Source organism: Mastacembelus armatus, chromosome 17, assembly GCF_900324485.2.
Source record: "Mastacembelus armatus chromosome 17, fMasArm1.2, whole genome shotgun sequence".
Lineage (NCBI taxonomy): Eukaryota > Metazoa > Chordata > Actinopteri > Synbranchiformes > Mastacembelidae > Mastacembelus > Mastacembelus armatus.
The window spans coordinates 12,956,190-12,978,107 of NC_046649.1; the positions used below are offsets into that span (position 1 = coordinate 12,956,190).

Sequence of the window (21,918 nt, forward strand, 5' to 3'; positions counted from 1 at the left end):
AAGTGATATCGCTGGTAAGAAGGAAAATTAAGTGTTCTTTCCAAAATGTTAAAATTTTCTTTTAAAAGGCTGAATGTGCACAGTGTTGCTGTCTCACAGTTTAATTTTCCTTTTTGAGGACAGGGACAGTGTGAGTTCTGTCAACATGGAGTTTTTAAGTACCCGCACACCCACACAGTTGTTTTACTTACGACAGCTGATTAAACCTCTAGTCAGGTTAAAATTGGGTAGTACTGTGCTGTGGATTACATAATTGCATAAAGCCACTAAATTTTACAGAAAATGTGAACAAACAAAAATGCAATTTGTCCAAACCTAACCAGCGTGACAAAAGGATGAGAGAGATGTCAGTCAAGCATGAACTGTACAAACACACAACCATAAGAAGGGTAGTACTCAGGAATAATAAGTAAAAACACCGGTGTGGGTGTGCCATGGGTTTGTAAAGCCTTTAATCAGCATTTTATTCAGAGCAAATCTTTGTTGTTTATCAGTCTATTGTGACCGAGTCTTTAAGGAGAGGCCATTGAGACGGGAAAAAAAAAAGCAGAGCACCTTTAATAGAGCTCAGCTACACTGTATCGTACTGATACAAAAAAAAAAAAAAAAAACGAAATGAGACACAGAACAAATGCCAAGTGACTTAAAATATGTACATTTATACACATGCGAGGGTATAGGGCTGTAAGTGATCTGTGGGTGCAATGAATGCCAGTCTGGAACAAAACATACATGTAGGAAATATGAACTGAACAAATGTGGTTACAGAACACATAATGTGACACATTCAAACTGCAAAAACCTTATATATCTGTAATTTCTTCATTATTCATTAACAGCAAAGTATAATTGTATGTATTTGCATATGGTTCCCCCCCTCTCTTCCACTGTTTGGCAGAGTAAATTACAGGAAAGGTTGTTTATAATGAAGGGTATTTAATGGCAGAGGTATATCACTGTTCACAGACCCATGTCAGCCTCTAAGTGTATAGACCTATTTAGTTTAGATACTTTATCTGTTTCTACAATGGGGCGTAGTCAGCTTTAATATTGCATTTGCATAGCATTGACTCTACATTCATCATCATCATTCACACGGGTACTCTGCTGTACCAGTGCTAGCACATAGAACGTTCTCACCTACACAAGAAAGTTGGTATACACAGGAAGCCATTGTAGAAGTCAATGTAGATTTAGCTGAACTTCCGTTTTGCTCTATCCCCATGAGGATTCATCTAAAACAAACAAGGACATTAGAGCATGTCTGGGGTTCCTGACTAATCTTCAGGAAACAAACAAAAAAATGAAAATGAAATGCACAACAAAATCCATGTAAAGGGACTTACACAATGGCTACCACTGTACTGGATGAAACAATAATTGATCCCAAAAGTGTAAACTATTCTACATGTTTTTTGTTTGTGTGTTGAAAAGTATTTGAATCTTCATGTGTTGGATCTACTGCTCTCTTGTTTTCTAATTCTAAACCATTATTCAAAAGACAAAGGCAAAACTTGATGCTGTAGATTTGTGAACATTTTTCTGAAAGGTTTTTAAAATATGGTTTAAAATGTGGTTTTGGTTTATGAAAAAAGTCCTGATCCTGCTTTAAGAATTTTGAAAACTTGGTAGGTTATACATGCATTAATGTGCAATTCAACAAGCAAACACACAAAACGATGCACAATAAACATTAGTAAAATTAACAATGTACAGACTTTGTTCAATTATGTCAGGGGCTTGAGTTGGAAAGTGAAGTACATTCTTGCTTTGTTATAGAAATTATATCTTTATATTTTTTTTTCATTGTTTTCCATGTAGTATGGCGCAGGCAAGCACAAGGCCATTCATAACTAGAAGAAAAGAAAACCCCAGTGAAATCAGTCAGTTAAGAGCTTTTTTTTTTTTTTTTATAAAATCCAAACCTTATACACGCTATCAAATCTTTCCACCTATATACAGTTACATACTATACACACCTAGTTTGCAATGCAGTGTTCAGCCGTGCAAGTGTGCCTCTGCTCCACCTGTGAACTCATTACATTCTAATCTGTGCCAAGGTACACAGTCATTAGAGTATATCAAATTTTATGTTCTGGGCCAGGCACCTGGGATTGATCTTCAATCTATCATGCAATCCCTAATCCCTAAAAGAAAATGAGTTGAGTTTTCAAATAAGATGATTTCTTCTGTCTGACAGCCAAGATGAGGTTTTTAGCCTGAAAGGATAAGTAAAATCCAGCAGCAGAATAAGAAGAGAGCTCTATTGGTATATGTAAAACGCATGTACATGAGTCTCTATATGGTATGTGTAAATAAAATCAGAAAATGGTGCAGTCCTGTTCTGAAGTGCGTGTCTATAGGAGTGAGGCACGGAGCTACAGGGCTGTATTGGTGGCTACACGCACATGTCTAGTGCCAGAACAGCCCAATGAAAGCAACAGGCCTAATCTTTGTAGATGAGCATGCATGTGTGCAATCATCCACATAGGTGATGGTGTAGAACAGCAAGTTCCTGCAAGAAGCCTGTCTACAGTTTCATATATTATCTTCTCATCGACATCCAATCTTGTTTTCCAATTTTTTTTTTCTATCATTACCGTTCCATCCGAGCAGGCTGAAGACCACGATACTGTACTGGACGTATTCTATGTATGTATACAGTATGATGCAAGCGTCTGTTTTTATGGATGTGTTTCCTAAATGGGTGAAAGGGGACTGAAAGACAATGTTTGGATCAGAACAGTGTCCACTGCAAGCAAAGTGCAGCAAAGAGCAGTGCAAGGCTCCAGGGTCGTGCCCAGCTGGCAGATGATGGCCCCCCTATCACTCTCACAGAGGGGGGTTTGGATGGGTGGTGTTGAGGGCTGTCACCTCCAGGTTGTCTCCCACGGGGTTTCCCTTCACTGTAGCCATCTGTATCTGTTATAAGAAACACAAATAGAAAGAAAGAGAGGGAAGGGAAAACAGAGAACAGACAGAGATAAATGGTTTGGCACATTGCGGTAATCATGATAATTAGCTTTAATGTTCAGAGTACCTGTAAAATTGTATATTAGAGGCTCATCATCATCCAATCAAGGTTCTCACCACCTCATTCCAAGGACTTTCAAAAACAATCAGACATAAAAATGATGCACTGCATGATCATGTCTGTTCCAGTTAATGTGAGTTAACACAGAATGTACATCAGAAGAAACACAGCTGTGGCTGTTTCAGTCACAGCACCCATAATTATTTTGAAGAGCGCTTTAAAATGTCAGCAAAAAAAAAAAAAAAACATTTATAGCACTACTGTGTAAGTACTGATTCACTTTTAAATCCTTTTGTCTAAACTGCACATATCAAACCTGTGCCAACCTGTATATAGAGCACTGTGTTTTTTCTGCCTTACAGAGACACAGTAAAATAAAAACTGAACTCCCATCTCCATCTACATATGCACACACATCATGATGGAAGACTGACTGGATGTTTAATTTGCAGCAGCAGATGATGGACAGCCCTACCTCTGTCATTACAGCCAATAAGAAATAAATCAGGCTGCTGAAGGTAGGGCAGACATTAAGTACCCATTTTGTCACAGTCCTCACAAACACACAAAGTTCCACACACACTTTCGTTCGTTCTTCACTCAAATCTCTACGCCTTGCTGTTCTTCCAGTTTCTCTCAAACATGTTTGGTTCAATCCTCGTACAAAATCACTATTCTGGCTCTGAAAGTACCTCTCTCCTCTCATCATCTCACTTCCCTCATGGGTTGTGACAACGCGTTGGTGTCTCTAAGACTGAAAGGAAATTAATTCCTTCTGCTTATTACCCATAGGACCTGCATGGAGCCAAACCAAGCCAATTCAACTACATACATCTACGGATTAGAGATGGATTATCCTCTGCTCAGGAAGTGCACCATAGATTCCCAATTTGATTGCTGTTGCAACTAAGGTCTTACAAGAGTCATACATTTAGTCAGAGTGGCTAGAGAGGGACAGGATGAAATCAAGGTATGATCTCAAAGGATACAGAAAGAAAGAGAGATGGGTAAGGGAGATAATCACTGTGTGTATTGTGATAAAGCTAGTTATCAGAGTTGCCAAAACCTAGTGTCATAATGTCACTTAACGCTGTCACTGTAACACAAACCAGCCAAGTTTGCAATGATTCCCACCAGCACGTGTAGACACTGATCTATCTAGAGATCGACTGTCTAATTAAATACAGTAACAGCTGCCTCTGAGTAGTGACTTTGCTGTCAAACAACTTGACAGCCAAGTTTGTAAGTTATTAGAGAGAATGAATGATTATTAGAGAATGATAGCACACCAAGCTATCTAAATCATTTATTTTCATTGGTATAGAACAAAATTAAAAGTGTTTTTTAAGATTTCAGCCAGTGGTACCCCCCCCCCCCCCCCCCTCCATTTCACACCTGGCATGGTCAAATGTTTAATTCTAAGAACACATTATTTTGTAGAACAGAGAATCCAAATAAACCCATCCCTACTGTGCACTTGGGTTGGTAAGCGTGCATGTGTGTGCATACATGAGTAAGGCTAGGCAGGGCTCTAAAGAGAAAGAAGGGTGTCCGACGTCAAAGCTTTTTGTTGTTCTGGTATACAATAGACAAAGACATCATTTTTTCCAAATCAGACTGCTGTTATTGTTTCAATGGTAATGGGCTGCATCTCATCAGGGACATGTCAGAAAACGGCATATGAATGGGCCAGCACAACACTGATACTACTCCACTGCAGGCTAACCGACTGGCTAATTATAGAGCAGGTCCTTGGCAGATAAAGGAATTACGGCAGAGACAAAAGCTTTGCCAGCTAGTTAAAATGCCTTTTTTCATATAAGTTAGGTATTCAAGAATATGTGCTATTGGAATGCTTTGTGAACTCTGAAATAAAATAAAATCCATTGTAATAAAATGAAATTACAAGGCTGAGACTAAAAAGCCATTAAACTAATCATTTAACCAGGTTCATTTTTGGGCAAAGCCAAACTAAATGATTACCTACAGTACAACCAGCTGGGAGGGGCATAAAAAAGATGAGAAAAATATGTGTCCAATTTATCTTATGTCTCAATTACTTGACAATGCATAACAAAAATGCATCTGGTGTGGCAAATTCAATTATAAATAAACCCAATCTTGCAAAAAAAAACCAAAAAAAAAAACGCCAGACCATGTACAAGAAATTACTTACAGTATCCTCCACACTGAGATGGATGACATTGCTGGGGGAAACTACATATCACCTAGCAATAGTCAGCAACAGAAACTCGAGACCTGTATTGAAATATGTACAATAAATCCATAAAAGCATGCAACAACATGAAGCACAAAGAAAAGAAGAACCAGGTGGCAGGAGGATAATGGAATGTGATGTTGTTATAATAAGACAGTGTTAGCAGATGAGCTATGCCTCATAAGGTGGCTCATGTGTAAATCCCCTAAATATGGTGAGGAAAAGGAGGGAGATTAAGCAAGACAGAAAAACAGAGGGTGGAAGTTAGTGAAAGATGATGCAGAGGGTTAGAAGAGGAAAACAGTTAGTCTGGCTTTTTGGTATGAGAAGGATGAATATCCATCATCGCTCTTATCAAGGCAGATGGAATCAATCATCCTGGGGCAACTTCAAGGCTACGTGATGTCACATCAACATGCTTCTCCTATTACAACAGCAGTCAATGACATATGGACTCGAGCAGCAAAAGACAAATGTGTTCTGATTGGTAAAAAGCTTTATAATAGGCAAGAAAATAAGAACAGTGCATGGAAACCGAAGAAACAAATACAAGTGGAGTACTAAGAAATCTGTGCAACTCCACAGACCTTACTGTCTGGGAAAGGGTGTAAAATGCCTATATGTGTGTGTATGGGTCTTATATAAATATAAATAGTGGGTTATGTGAGCTTCCAATTGTCTTTAAAGCCTGTGGTGATGGTAAGGGTGAGTATGTCACTTTGAACATCTGAACACTAAACACACAAGGAAACGACAGGGCTCAACACAATACTGTAGACAGTTCAAGGGGGCTGTTCTATCTTTTGCCACTTTGTTGACCTGCGAGTATGCAGACTGCGTGACAAATGGTTCATAGTGTCCTTTGCCAGTAATGCCTCTCCAGATGGACAGCTTCTGTGTTTAGAGCAGTCTCTATTTCCACTGGTCTGGGAGCAACAACAGCTGCTTCTAACAAGCTGGGCCATAGCACTCAAGAAGAGGTGGACCTCAAGCTATAGCCAAGAGGAAGGACTGACTGGAGAGGAAGAGAGGAATAGGGGTTGGGAGGTGAGTGGGAGGAATAACAAATGTCTTGGCTATCGTTTCATTGGAAAAAAAAAAAAAAAAAAAAAAAAACAAGGGACAGAAAATTGAATGATGGTTCTCTGGGCAAACATGTCAGTTTCCTATTGCTACATCTCCTTCTTTCTTGCTCTACTCTCCTTAGCATATTTTTTTTGTTTCTCAGACACTGTTGCCACATAGATTTTATATACCCTCAAACATACGTAAAGGGAAGAAGTAAACTGTTCACAATCTTCACTCTGACATCAACTGATAAGATTTTGTCTCTTAGCTCGTCACATGAGGACAAGAAATGCACACACACATGCAAACACATACATATGGACACACAAAACATACAGACACAGTCATAACCTAGGAAACTCAGATCCATATAGGTGTTTTCTATTTGTGGGTTGTACAAGCCTGCATGGTACTCTTGGCTGAACACTGCAGAGCTGTAATCCAGTGAGGAATGATGCTGCTGTATACAGCGGCTTAGCAAGTTGTCACACTAGATGCTATCACAAAACCAAGGCATCTTCTTCAGACAGATCACAGATATGTAGCCATCACAAATGTGATAATTTTATTTTTTTGTAAATAATTTTCTTCTGTTCAAATAAATTCAAATCTACCCAGAACTGCTCTGTTACAACTTATCCTAATTACATTGGCTTCAGAAACTATTCAAACTACTTCAGTTTCTCAACAATGTTTTATCGTGTAGTTTTTAACTTTAAATTGACAACACTCAACAATCAATATGCTATAATCCATCCATAATGACAAAGTGAAAACATGTTTTTAAAAATGTGTAAATTTATTAAAAATAGAAGTTTTATAGATACAAAATTAAACCTACAACACAATATAATGTGCATAAAGTGAACGCTCTAAATGCTTTCTGAAGCCACAGCACAATGCAACCTAATATTGTACAATGCACCTTAAGCCTAGACAGAAGTTACATGTGTAAGACTTTGACCTTTTTATTGTGGGCTTTTAAGCACAAGTGACAGTTTTCACTCCTCTACCTACTGTGTACAATTATAAAGATGGTCAGAAGGTGGAGGTTGATTCATACTGGGGGGAATATGGTGCCAGTGTGCGGAGGTCAGTAACGTCCTCTCTCTAGGCTCTCGCCCCAGCCTTAACCTTGCCGGCCTTCTCCTTGCTAAGGGGTTTATGGGATATGGATGCATGGGAGTTGTAAAGCAGCTCACAATCCTGGGTTTTGACAAGGCCATTATATCTGTCTCACAGGGATTTTTCATTAAAAGAGGTGACCTTTGCCACTCACAGGCGTGCAAACAGGAACAAAGATTTATACGAGCTCATGATCCATACTCACACGCCCCCACAAGGTGTCTGAATTAGAAGAGATACGATAATGTGTTTATTTAGTCACTCTTCACCATAGTGCATGCTTGGTTCTGCCATAAGTTCAAGACCGCGTATGCCTCAGAGACAACAGAAGTACAGTTTATCCAACTGCTCCTAGCTGTACTACATGACAGATCTGCCAAGCAGCTAAAAATGATGCTGTTGATTTTCTAGATCAAGCCTTATTTGCTGTAAAACAAGATATTTATGCAACTGCCAATATGTCTTTGAAACATGGGTGCCAGTTTATAGTTTTTCAAATGCAGTGAAGTCAGCAAACATGATCTGTTCCATTAATCTCTATCTTTAACAATGAGAGCCATTCTCATCTGATACAGCCTACTGTATGACCTTTGCCACATATTCATTACCTACCATTCATCCCTTCTAGAGCAGGTCAAGAGACAGAAGATGCAAATGTGATACAACATTTGTATAGATAAGCTGTTTCCCTGCTCTCCATTTGGGCAAAACAATGAGAAGTGACAATTATAATACAATAAGGATTTCATCCTATAAATAGGTGACCTTTAAAACTACAAATCCATTCAGTGACCAGTTGCAGTTTTACACCAAACACACAGTGTGTATGTGGAGTGCATACACATCTTGTGCTATATATGTTACAGTGGTATGATGAGCCTTTCTATTCCTTCTATTCTTTGCTAAAGCCAGTGAGAGATGGAACTATTAGTCTGCCTCTGATCAGACCTTTGGACAGCAATAAAAGACAAATGTTCCTCTTGGTGGCTATGGATCAAGGTGTCCTGACATTGTTTGGTGCATCAGGAGAATGCTCAAACTCTGTGGGTCACAGTGTTTCTAAGACCTCTCTTTGTCTTACACACAGACATTTAAATCCCAAGTACTTGCACAATGTTTCATTATCTCTTTTCACACACATGTTCTTTCAAAGAGGGGTGAAAGAGAAGGGAAAGACGCATTCACAAAGTTCATTACTGACCATCTATCTTTGCACTGTTTTTGTCTGAGACTCACTCTTTATGTGGGGCTCCTCACCCCCAAACTAATCTCCTTATTCTGTATTTTAAGTAACACACTGCAGCACACACACCTCACTTCTATGGGAACTGTCCCTCTGGCTCACAGGCAATGCGTATAGGGAATCCAGGACTGGTATGGGGTCTCTGGCAAGCCACTGATGGGGCTAAAGGGCCAAAAACACAGGGGCACTAGTGGGGTACACATCTTAGCCTTCAGCTAACCTAGCAACAAGCATAGCAGCATGGCAACTCCAGAGCAGGGATCAGTGAACTGGAATTTGCCCAGTGCGATTCTTGGCTGTATTAGACTATTAAGCTCTTTGGCAAGATTAAAATTTACTCCCCTGTATGCACACACAAACACATACACACAGAAACAAATAGGCAATAGGGGCCCTGGGAGGACAGTGACCTCCACCAGTCAAAGTGACAGACTCTCAAGATGGAGTGGAATCCTGAGGTGAAAGCAGCCTCCATGAAAGACAGGAGTTAAAGGGGCAGTACAACACTTCAACCTTACGGAAGCACACGTAAATTGCATTCCTCGCTAGAACACTCATTTGGATGATATCAGTGTTGAGGCACAGACACCTAACACTACACCTGCGTGCTCCCAAACAGCAGATGCCTCATTGCATTGGCAGGTGTCAAGTTGTCCTTGCAGACCGACAAGCGTGAAGGATGCAGAGACCAACTCACATCCATATTCTTTGCTCTCTCTCTCTCTCTCTATTTCTCTCTCTCTCTCACACACACACACACGTCCACAATCATCCATTATAGTCAAGAGGAAGTGCACATCGGGTAGCGCTCAAGAGGCACTGTCACTGTCTCTCTTGACATATCATTTCACACATGCCTCCCCCTGCCCGCCGGAATCAGCCAATGAGTAGAGATGCCAAGATCAATGCTTTTACAGTATCCCCTCTATGATTCTTTCTCATATTCTACAAAGACTGTAGTCTTGCCTGGAGTGTCAAGAATTCTGACACATCTAGTGCTTCAGAGCATGCTGTTGTTGTTCAAGTGAAATGAAGAGCTGTAAGGACTAAAGTACAAGAAAAAGAGACTTTAGTGTGTGTAAACTGTCATTAGGGTGCTATCTCGGTGACACACAGTAGCAGTAGAGGTTCCCACTCAAAAGTAAGATCGAAAGAACAGACTGTAGCCTTGTGTTGCCTGTGACCAGTCTCCTCTAAATTAACCTGATTTAAATTATACTTGCCTTTTCAACTTCAAAGTATTTCCAGAAATCTATGTGGGTTAGAAAGAAAAAAAAAAAGTTGTGCTGTGATGTTATAAATGTTTGATTTTGTGGGGGTGAGTCAAATACTTTGATGTAAACTCTTGGTTGCATAACTACTGCAGTTTCAGAATCAAATTAGAATTGTGCACTATATTAAGTACACTGGCTGTGGCCCTTCTTATCTGATCTCTAATCAGCTGAAGCAGTGAGAGGTCAGGCCCCTCCCAGCCCTCAGGCCTGACAGACTGTTCCGGGTTCAGCTCTAATTGCCACATCAATTATGGATACGGGAGAAAGCCTTTGTCGCTTTCACCACTGGTCAATAGCACAGGTCTTTAATGAAGTGACTTGTCTTGCATGGGTGTCCCTTAGATGCATACACACACACACGCACGCACACACACACACACACACACGCGCGCGCGCACGCACACACACACACACACACACACACACATATGCCTGCACACAGACTTCCATTGCAGATAGTCAATACAAAACTTGGCTCATTGTTACCAACCTCCATTATCTGACCACTCATGCAATGCTAATGCACCTCTGCTATCTAAAGCTGATACTCTGATTGTGTAAAAACTTTGCATCTTTTGAGTTTGAGAAAGGCATGCCTGTCTCAGAGGGAAAGTTCCACCTCAAGTCTTTCTATGCTTTCTCTCCTTTTCCTCTCACCTAGTTTGTAGTTCCCCCTGCGTTCCAGACTGAACTGAGACAAAAAGGATCAGGCTCATCCCTGCTTATCCTTCTACTGTATTTTTCAATATCAGAGGAATGTTGGCCATTATTTGCTCAGTGTTATGTTACAGCAGGAATGGCAGTTTCTGTCTTGGGAGGCAGGATTTGGCTCCAGGCAAGGCAAAAAAGTCAAGGCGGTCATCCATTGCAACACCCTCACTCTGTCCAACACCAGCACTGCCAACCCGCTCATCCAATTGCCATCCTGACTTCAGGAGCAGGGGTTTGGGCAAATCACAAAACAGCCCAAATAAACTAGGGCCATCACCTTAGTTGTATGCTTGTAGCAGTGTTTGTAGCCATCAATAAAATATTCTATAATTCCACTGGAACAAGCATGTGTCCCAGTGACAATGCAGAAATATAGATTAAACTGGACTGTGGACTAGGGTTAAAGAGTGGTTGGCAGGTGTGTTGCACACAATAAAACTCATGTCATATGTACCGAATTTACAGCTTTCTTTATGAGTCTTTAACCATTTCTAAAATGCCATTTACTGCTTGGAAACTTGTTCATGTTGTCAGGATTTCTTATTGTATTAGTGAATAGGCACTTCCACTATTTCAATGTAACTAAGACTTTTATATAGCTATAGTATCACAGCACTAACTCACTAGATTTTCTTGTTCTTCTGCTAGTAAACTACATAGCAACCACAAAACATGCTGAATTCAGTGTATCGACTGTCTTCCAATGTAGTAATTCCCATCACTTCCTTTAGTTTATAACCTGCTTCCACACCAAAGATTCTTGGTGTTTCCCAACCAGGATCCCAGAGGTGTGCTTGGGATGCTCAATCATAAAGGCCACACTGTTACTGCTTAGAAAGGAAATGATGATGCCGGCTAATGAGAACCATTCTCCTCTGATGACTGTGTGCCTAGGGAGTCTTTCAAGCTAATACACTCTTAGAGTGCCATAAAAACCACAGGGTAGAATATGCCAAGCTAGGAAGGAAAAGAAGACCCCTGAAACGCAAGGTGTAAGATTGTATAAAATAGAATGGATGGCAGAGAAAATGGAGACAACTAATCACAAATATCATGATGCATGATACAGTGATTACAGAATATCTAGCATGCAGGTTAAGGTGCTGACAAATGGGTTTGAACACATATTAATCTAAAGGATTATTTTTCCAATTACACTGTTTGAAGGATGTCTTTCTCTAAGCATCATTCACAGATTTATTCAAGGCAATGATTGAGAAACTTATGCAATGTTTTTTACAGCATCACATAGAACAAATATGAGATGACTTGAGATAAGAAAAAATGTGACTCATCCATTCCATATCTACCCAAAAACTGGACTATCTTGCCCATCCAAAGAGATCTCAGATCCTCTTGTTCCTCCAACCCTATTCTGCCCTGCGGAGTGCACTCCCCTTGAACTCCGGATGAAAGGCAAAGGGAAATGGCAGTACTATGGGTAATATCCGCAATGGGTCACAGCCACTACATCTGCTCACCAGCCGGACTTTACATACACTAGTCCCAAGGGGCCTGGGTCAGTCCAGGACTGAGGATGGGAAGGATATTAGTCATCCTGCAACACCCCTGCCTACCCCCATTCCTCCCATCCCATCACTGTTTTTAGCCATTGTTTAGCCAGTTTAGCAGAACCCACAACCACCAAATTCCCCACCCACACGCTTAACCCTCCTCTCTGTCAGAAAATTGAATCATAGGTGTGCCTTGTCTAAATGTTTTCCTTGCACCTTCACCACTACTTGTGACCTTGTGTCCACTCTCAAATCCCAGCACTACTCCACTAGTCTCTAGTTTTCTAACATGAAAGGCAGGTGTGCTGAGTCCAGGGCAACAACAGGCTGTGTTGGGCTTGAGAACGATCCAGGATAATCCTACTAATGATGGTAGAGGTTGGCTATATACTGCCCAAGCAGCGGATCATGTCAGGAATGTGCTTCCCCTGCCAGGGCCAACAGCTGCTGCACACCTTTATGGCCTTATATGCTTTGGGGAGAAGTTCTCTCCATGTCTTTGACATTCAGGTCAAAGAAACATAGAAGAACCCTTTAAGACTTCCATGGCTGTATATACATCAGGACCAGTTGGATTTTTATACTTTGGGAGAAAGGACATTTTTGGAACATGATGGCATTTTGGCTGCTTTACTGTGGATTTGAATTAGTGTTTAGAGGTTAATTCTCTTTAGGTCACACTTATACATTTACAGACAAACACACCCAGACAGCTGTTTCGTTCTGTGTGAGGGTATGCAAGGAGAAACAAGAAATGTTATATTGGTATATGACATTTTTGTACTTCTGTTCAATAATAAAAGAAGCATACTGATCCACTATCAAATCTTGCCATCTTGTCATATTTAGATAATGATGTTTTTTTAAGACAATGGCAAAGCAAAACTATCATTGCCAATGACTTCATGCTAATCAAGAGGTTCAACCACTGAACTGTGAGCACTGAGTGTGTGAGCAACGCCAGGGGTGTCTTCACTTTCTTGATGAGTGCACCAGCATTTCTGACAGATGGTGTTTGTTACCAAAAGAGAATTGTACTTTCCTGGCTGTATGAGTCATGCTTTTTTACTGTGCATCCCTCTGGCTGTATCATAAAAAGCACTTATCTATGCATTTACTTGTACCTCACCCTTCTGATATAACTAACCTGCAAGGTCTTACTATTGTTTTTTTTTTTCCCAAAGGCTGCAGACAGACAGACAGATTGCAGACAGAAAAATAAGACATTTTTAATTCACATATATTTGGAGTCTGAATGTAATGGCGAGATAGTGGTCTAATGTGCCACAGTGGGTCTTTCAGACATCTTTCATACATAAATGATCTAACTAATAGTTCCTTTGGAAGGAGCAGTCATAAGTGTTCCTGGGCTAATACAGTTAATAAGCTATAGTCACGCCACAAAATGTACCACAGAATAGGCTGCAGGTAAGAAGGATAATATGGTTCATTAAAGATTCACTAATTCATTCTCCACTTCATGGCGGTGGTCATGGCAGTTCGTACATGGCCAGGACTTGTTTAGTAGGCAGACAAAGTATATTAGCACATCTCCAGGCAAAGGTAACAGGCTCTGAACCAGGATTAAATATATATGATGTCATGCAATCAGGCTGTGCTTTTTTTAAGTAGTGGAGAACAATGTGCAGTATGTGAAAAAGTTAGATTTTTCCAACTCTTGTCTCTCCTTTTCATTTAGTCGTTTACAATTCTTTTGGTTTTGGGGTTTAAGTTCAATGAAGAACCATCTGTTACTGAATATACTGTATATATAGACAGCTGACATTGCAGAGTGACAGGAAAAGAGGGTATGACGTGCAACACTGGTTCCCTGGTTGGGAATCTAACAGTGGACATTGCAGTTATGTGGCATGCTCTCTAACCACTAATCCACTGGATGCCACTATATCAGCATTCTTAAATATACCTGTGTTATGCAGGAGGCTGTGTGCATGCAGTCCTATCTTTTAAGCAAGACTCACAGCAGTTCCATCACATCTAAGTGACGATAGAGACAGTGAGTCTGTTCTCTGCAGATTATCACTGTTCATTAGCTTGGTAATGAAGTCTCTCTTAGCAGAACAGTGGGCGGTCATGCCCCCTTTTAACATGGGCCTTGGGAGCTTTGCCACAGCTTCTCAGAGGCAAACAAATGCGCAGACAGTTGGAAGATAAAATATGCCTCCTCCCTCTATAACGCATTACAACCCTACCCAGTAAAATGATTCCTTTAACAGTTGCCAAAGTTGGTGTTTTGATTATCAATAACAATTTTTGAAATAATTTGAAGAGAATGAAAGATAAAACTTTTTTTTTTCTTTAAAATGTGTGAATCCTATTACATCAGTTTTCTAACATCACCTGGTGATCAGTGAGGTTGATGCCATCAAAAATGTCAAGCATGAAATGAAAATGACTGTAAATTACTTTAAAATATGTTTTAATTATGCTAATAGAGGAGAACAAATGATATGACAAAAATGAGCCATCCTTGCATTTCACTGCAAGTGCCATTTAGTTCTTGCCATTAGTCTTCAGAGAAGCAAATCACTGCAGAGTGAAGAGTTGTCTTTTAATAGGACAATGCTGTAATCTGTTTTTAGATACCAACAGGCCAATCATCTTTCCAAGCAGCATGTTTTTGTTGCTGGATGACAAACATTCTTTTGAAAGCTAAAGGACAGGCAACAGAGCTCACCAGGATATAGATTTATTCTTTGAGCACGGACTAATTGATTTTGTTCAGTAAATCTCAGACAGTGATTTTGATTGATTATCCTCCGCTGTTAGGATACTGGCTCCACTGTCAGAGCTCTAAGAACTGCTGGTATGTTTTATCCACATCACAATAAGCAGCAGGGCAGAAACAACCTGTCCAGAGCTGTGTGTAACTGGGAGTGTAATGGCTATTGATTGGTATATTAGCTGTATTGTGGTGTTGATAGTCTTTGGTGAAACTACATCAGTAGTTTAAAGATGTGTTGATAGCATACTATACTACACTGACTGTTGTGAGCATAAAGCTTATATCAAACCTTTATAAATTCGGACTTGCCTATCTTCTTGCTCGGATGTCTCAGCATACTGTATCTCCCAATGGCCTATTTAGCAGCCAGATAGAAAAACACATAAGCTTTGTAGTAATCTGGCACCCACTGCTACTGTGTGTATGGGTGAGTGCACTTTTTCTCCCCTATGTTCCTCTCTGTTCTCCATCAATGCTAGTAAGACAATGTTCTCCACCAGACTCATTTATTTGTAGGTGTGTAGGTGGCAAATACCAACGTGATAATTAGGGATGATTAATGTGAAGCTTCTACGGTGGATCAAATGATTGTCAAGAAGCCAACACAAGCACTAACACCTCTTTGGTTTGTGTGTACATATGTGTGCAGTGTGCATGCGTCTGTGCACCCACTGTAAACTGGCTTGTTGTCTTAGGATCTGAAGAAGTGCCACCACCTTTGCTGTAGCCTCAAAGAGACACAGTAGGCGAGTGTGAAAATGGGCTTTAAAGTGAATTTCTCTTGCATGTAGGAGGGGAGTGAAAGAGTGACTTTGTGGAAGCCATCGCAAAAAAAAAAAAATCTGAGATAAAAAAAAGAACACTGTTGTCAGAGGAAGAAATATCTTCAGTCACATAAAGCACAAAATAAATTGCTCAAGGCTAAAGCACAATTAAAAATGCAACAGTGACATTGTAAATCTTCACAAAAAATTGTGTGGATATCACACATAAGATTAGGTCATTACTATTGCCAACAACAATGCAATTGGCACAGCAATAGGAACTACGGGAATGGGGAGTTGTCTGTGTGTGTGTGTGTGTGTGTGTGTGTGTGTGTGTGTCACTTACAGATCTTCTCTTGATCATCTCCTGAGGCTTCACATCCATCTTCATCATCACAGTCTGTGCTGCTCTCCTCCTTTTCCCCACTGCTCAGCTCATCCCAGGCCTCGATTTGGCCCAGTTTTGGAAACCTCTCTTGAGTCTCCTGTACCACAAACACATGAATATGAGGGTTGACATGAGTTGAACATAATTTAGTTTGTTTGTTAATTTGGTTTATTATAGCTAAAAAAGCCTTTGTGGAAACAGAAACCTATTCACAGAGCTAGTTATATACACTGCAACACCACTGTGCAACACCATTGTGCCTCCTAGAGTCTCCTGTATTATTGTCCTTAACTTGACACATCACTTTACTTTCCCTGACATATGAAGCCCTATAAATGTCAGCAAGGGTCCAATAGATGGCACATCACATCCTGAAGAGAACAGCAGTGTGGGTGGTGTATAGGAACAGGGGACATGGGTGGTAGAATGATGTTTTGCATTTAATTACAACCACATTTTTAGAGCAACACTGACAACTGATACTTCTGCAATGTGTAAATTTCATTTTAAACTCAATAAACCTCTCTGGTGTTCGGTTCTTACAACTACTGTATGTTCAATAGTTTACTGGTTATAATCCATATAAATTATACAGTAATGTCTGTGTGTCATAACCTGTATGGACTTATTGTTCCTGGGACTCTTATTTTGGATGTCACCTTAATACCGAAATATGTTCCAAGTTCGGACTCTTGCCTTGTGTTAAGGTTGTCATAACTTTTTGTGCATTCGTTATTGTGTATTGTCATCCTGTGTTTCCCCTGTTTGTCCTCACTCCACAATCCCTGCATAAAACCCTTCATTTCTGCCATCCTGCCTCTCTACACACCTCATATTGGCTAGTCAGTTCGCAACACTGATTTTTTCGGGTGCATCATTTATTTTTATTTTTTTATATTAGGATGGAAAACACTGAAATTATCTTGAGATGTATTTTCTCTGCGTTCTTCTCAGAGTTAGTTCACATTCATGCAAATCCTAATCTTTGAAATTTGTATCATAATGCATCAAAACAAGGACTTTCATATACTGTAGTATATTTCCCATATGCCACTTTTTCTTATGTCACACATTTGAAATAGATCATGAATCTACTGCCATAAATTTGGCTTTAAAGTTTACTTTAAAGGGTACTTCACTGACAGAAACAAAATATCATCTGCACTTAAATGTCACTGTTGCATCAAACTGTAGACCTGTAGATAACATATGACATCATACTAACTCCACAGTACTCGACTGGAGTTCTGCATGAAGACTCTCTCAGCCTTGAGCATGATACATTTTTCTTTATAATGTTCCACCTCTCAGCATGGAACCAACTAATTGGACCACCTGCTGGCTCTTCCTGCTGTCCATCATCAAGTTGGTCTTTGTTCCATCACACCATGTTTGACAAGAAGCTCTCCTGACACAACCACAAATGGTACTTTGGAGTAAGAAGGCAAAAGAATGGCATAAATACTAGATTTGTAAAAACATGGAACAATACAAGACACACGGGTTTTGCTCATTTTGATCATCCTTTAGGTTCAAGTGCACGTACATATGCATACTATTAAACATTCATGAGGAAACTGGCAAAGATCAATCCCGGTCTACAGCTGACCTTCACAGGTGGGGGGGGGGGGGGGGGGGGGAGACAATGGCTAAAAACATTGATGGGATGGGAGGAATGGGGGTAGGCAGGGGCGTTGCAGGATGACTAATATCCTTGCCATTGACAACAGAATATCTGTCACCTAACACATCTGACAATAAAAGTGACCTTTAACCAGTTGTCTCCTAAGCCTTGTATATTCCAAATGAAATATTTCACAAATGCTTTCAGGCTTACTTATATTGATTACAATGCAAAGCAATGCAGAGTAAAATTCCAAAACAAGACTCGAGTCTTCAGTCATGTTAGAGGCTCTGTGAGGCTGAAATTAGTCACAGCACTTCTTTGAGCTGAATGCTAATGTCAGCATGCAAGCATGTTCACAGCATCCACCTCACCTGCCTGTGACCCCACCTGTGACCTTGATAGGATAAACAGTAAAGATAATAAATGGAGCTATGGATGGACAAATTAAAATTTTGATTTGACGTTGCTGCTATTGTTATTGTAATTTTCATACTAAAAATATACCGAAGTCACTGGGTTACTTTATCTGGGGATATACATACAAAACCCAGCTGAGGTTGACTTATAAATGTTTGATTGCAAATAATTATTCAGCAGCAGTTCAATGTCAAAGTCATGAGAAGGGCATTTACACTAGATTTTTCCTTATTTTAATGACAGCGTAGTCATTGCCACCTTCTACAAGGGAGAGAGGAAGAGGAAACAGCAAATGATCCTGACACTAGCGGGTGCGTTTGACATTGCAACTCATTACATCTGTCATGTACCCAATGTGAATGCTCAGACCTGAGTGGGTGAAATGAGTGCTACAGTGAAATGAGTCATGTACAACCATAACACGAGGCCAGGCTTCATGAAACTCAAGTGGGCCCCCTTAGTAGAAGCAGGTAAAACATATCATTTATGCTCACCACAAAAGTGAAAGCCACTGATAAAAGCTGCATGGCTCAGTTGTCACAGATGGACCATTAGGTACAAGAGGATTACTTAGGAAAAAATGTGAACAATAATACACGCTGGTAACATTTGTGCATTTTACGGTTATGGATTGTCTTACATTACAACCTACTGACATGCTGCATGTTATGTCTGTTTTGAGGTGGCAATGTGATATGCTGTGTTAGAATACAGAAAAGCTTTGGTTAAGCGACTCATGGCTCAGAACAGGAACAATAAAAATGCTCTTTTCTACCTTGGTTTGTTAACTACACCAAGCCATGTGTGGTACTGGTTACTTCTCCTTACACTAGAAAACTATTCTTTGAGGAAAGACAAGAGAAAGTACAGTAATATGTGTGCAAAAAAAATCTTAACTAGAATTTTAAATATCTATTCACTGCATCAATTAAGTCTGTTAGCTGAAGAAAAATACAAATGATAATGGACGAAAGAAGCACTGTGTGAGACAGAGAACATCTTCCTCGGTTCTGGACAGCAACCATGATGAACTATTAAGCTTCTTTATTATGTAAAGCAAAGAAATAAATTCAATGCACATTCCATGAATTCATGAGCAAATGCTCTGCTGAACAGCAGAATGTTGTGTAGCAACACCATCCAGATAACCAGTTGGGTATTAAGCTAATAACAGTGCTGTTTAGGGGATGTTTAACACAATGCTGCTCAGCCCAGCTGTCCTTAAAGCATGTTAATTAGAGAAGGAACCAATTAAGGGGCTGTCGCTGTGGAAACCACAGTTGGGCCGCTATAGAATTGTTAGTTGGCTGCTGTCCAATCCAGTTTGTTGGTTTGTTTAGCCTTTGAGACGAGAGCAAAACTGCTGGAGTTTTCTGTTCATTTTTCTGTTGAAATTTCAAATCCACTTTAGCAATTTCCAAAGTTACCCACATGGAACCTGACTCTGGCATTCCAACCATGGAGTGAAGAGGCAAATTTCTAATTTGTCCTTACAGCTAAAGAAAGAGAGAGATATAGTGTCCCAGTATGACTACTTAAAGAGTGCTGAATGCATAATATGCTGTGAATAGTCTCCATCTGCTTTCTGATAGAAAAAGGCTGTTTAAGGACTAGCTCTGGGTTTCAATGAGTCTTGAACAGTTTCTCAAATTGGCCATTCCCCTGTTTTCTATCCTTTTTTTTTTTTAGTAGAGCAGCAATCACAAGTGAAGACTTCACACACATTATTAGCAAGCCATGTAAGTTCATTTCAAACACAAACAAAATTGTCTGGAGTCAAAGAACCCAAGGCATATACAATAGATTAATAACCTGTTAAACCAAATATGGTCTATTTAAGTCATTACAACCACCTTTCAAAGGCTCATCCTCCTGAAGTGTTACATGTGATAAATGTGAACAAGTGGGCAGAATATTTTAACAGCAGCAGTAGTCTGAGTGATGTACAAAGCAGAAATCCACTTTAACCCTACAGGGAGAGATGTCTTTGTTCTGACATGACTTGGCCTTCTTTTTCTGACATGTAAAACATGGTCTGAATGATAAAAAACTGAACGTTCAAGGGGTTGTTAAAACTTACTTATATAGCTATTCCTCTACGTCTTATAAAACTGGTCTGAACTAAACTTAGCTGAAGGGTAAACTACTGTAATTGCATGTTCCTTATAATATAAGTTTTGTGGCTGTGCTGCATTATGGGCGGTTGAGATAAATGGGTATCTCAGTCTTCTATGATATATTCTTTCTCATTGGCAGTTTTAAAATGAAGCCAATTCTCTTTGTTAGTAAGTCGAATACACAAATCTGACATTTGTATCATTTGAACATTTCTTCACAGTGCCCAGTGTCATCTACACTGTAGTACTATAGGTTTTTAAAAATATTGTGTGGATGTTACATCCATAATATCCAATAAAGGCTAGCTCAAAAGAAAATGAGGGTGGTGTGTTTCAAGTTCAAATGTTGGAATTTCCTATCAACATTTACAACTGCATGTAGAGCAAAAAATGAAGAAAGGCAGACAGAAACAAACACAAAAGAAATAAATGCAGAGGAAGAAGTAGTAAAACGGGTGGGTACTGAGGTGAGACAAGAAAAACAAAAATCTGAACTACTTTAGACGAAGTGTTGACACATGAAGACGGGCCTTGTAGTCATATAATCAGGTGAGGGGGCTGAGGGGGTGACGGGGCTGTAAAAAAAACACTGAATGCCTTGAAATTACCCTGGCATCCATAGACAAATCAGTTATTCCCTAAAGTCTTAGAATAAAATCCCAAATCATGAAATATTTTCTAGTTCTCCTTTTACCCTGGCAAGTCATTCTCCAAACTCTTTAAAAAAAAGCGTTCTGCACTCAGAGAATGATGGGGATGTTTTGAGAGCAGCATAGGCTGAATTCCTGCATGTATTTCACTACATCCGTGTCACATTAAAATATGTCCTGTCAGGAGTAAACAGTCATCTTCTGAAGGACTTGAAGGCTGAAAGAGTATTTGCACATGTATGTATGAATGTGTAGTCCAATCAGAAGGACACAGTGGTTATTGCACAGTGCATGATCCTGCCTTATGTGGAAACAGAAAATCTGATTATGAAATGTAATTACGTGAAATGCAGTGGTCAGTGGTGGGATAGAATTTTAACTCTCGCAGTACCTTAGCTGTGAAACTGTGTGTTTCTGTGCACATACAGTATCTTTGCATGTCTAGAATGTGGGATATTAATGTCAAACTGGTGAAGTGGCAACATAAGTCATAACCTTTGTGTGCCCACACAGAGAAATGTGCTGCTTTTCTTCCCTGACAGTTTGAAACAGTATCGCCTGGTCGAGGCAAGCGGTGGTAAAATTGCATATGTGGACAGAAAAGAAGGCAAAGGAAAAACCTGGAGACAACTGAAGGAAAATGTGACAGCAGAATTTTTTTAAAGTCTCCACAACTTCTCTCAAGTTCTAAATGAAAATTCTCTCCATTGTTCCACATATTGAATAGACTTATATTGCTTTTGTGTAAAAACAAATACTGTATGAGCTGAGAGACAGAATACCCATGGCTGTGTGTGTCTAAGTGCCTGGCTTTACAGGAAATGGCTGCAATTCACTCCACATCTCATAGTGCCTAACCAAGAAAAGGCAGCCAACGGAGAAAAATGAAATATCTTTCCGATGTATGAGTGTGACAGGGAGAGAGAGAGTGAAAGAAAGTAACAGAGACAGAAAGCATTCTAGGAAGCTTGATGGGCTGCAAACTAAAAGTAACTGTAGAAAGTGGCGCTGCTCAGTCATCC

General features: G+C 39.9%; 1 protein-coding gene across 2 annotated transcripts in view; it reads right to left on the minus strand.

The window, feature by feature from the left end:
- Nucleotides 1-639: 639 nt before the first annotated feature.
- The window catches only part of gpc5c (glypican 5c), an 86,357-nt gene continuing 65,078 nt past the window's right edge, over nucleotides 640-21,918 (minus strand). For both annotated transcript variants that reach the window (XM_026314515.1, XM_026314514.1), the window contains 2 exons: nucleotides 16,044-16,182; nucleotides 640-2,922 (listed from right to left, as the gene is read on the minus strand). In XM_026314515.1, the coding sequence (XP_026170300.1) occupies nucleotides 2,738-2,922; nucleotides 16,044-16,182 (324 nt within the window). In that variant the 3' untranslated portion in view covers nucleotides 640-2,737. The remainder of the gene's footprint in view (nucleotides 2,923-16,043; nucleotides 16,183-21,918) is intronic.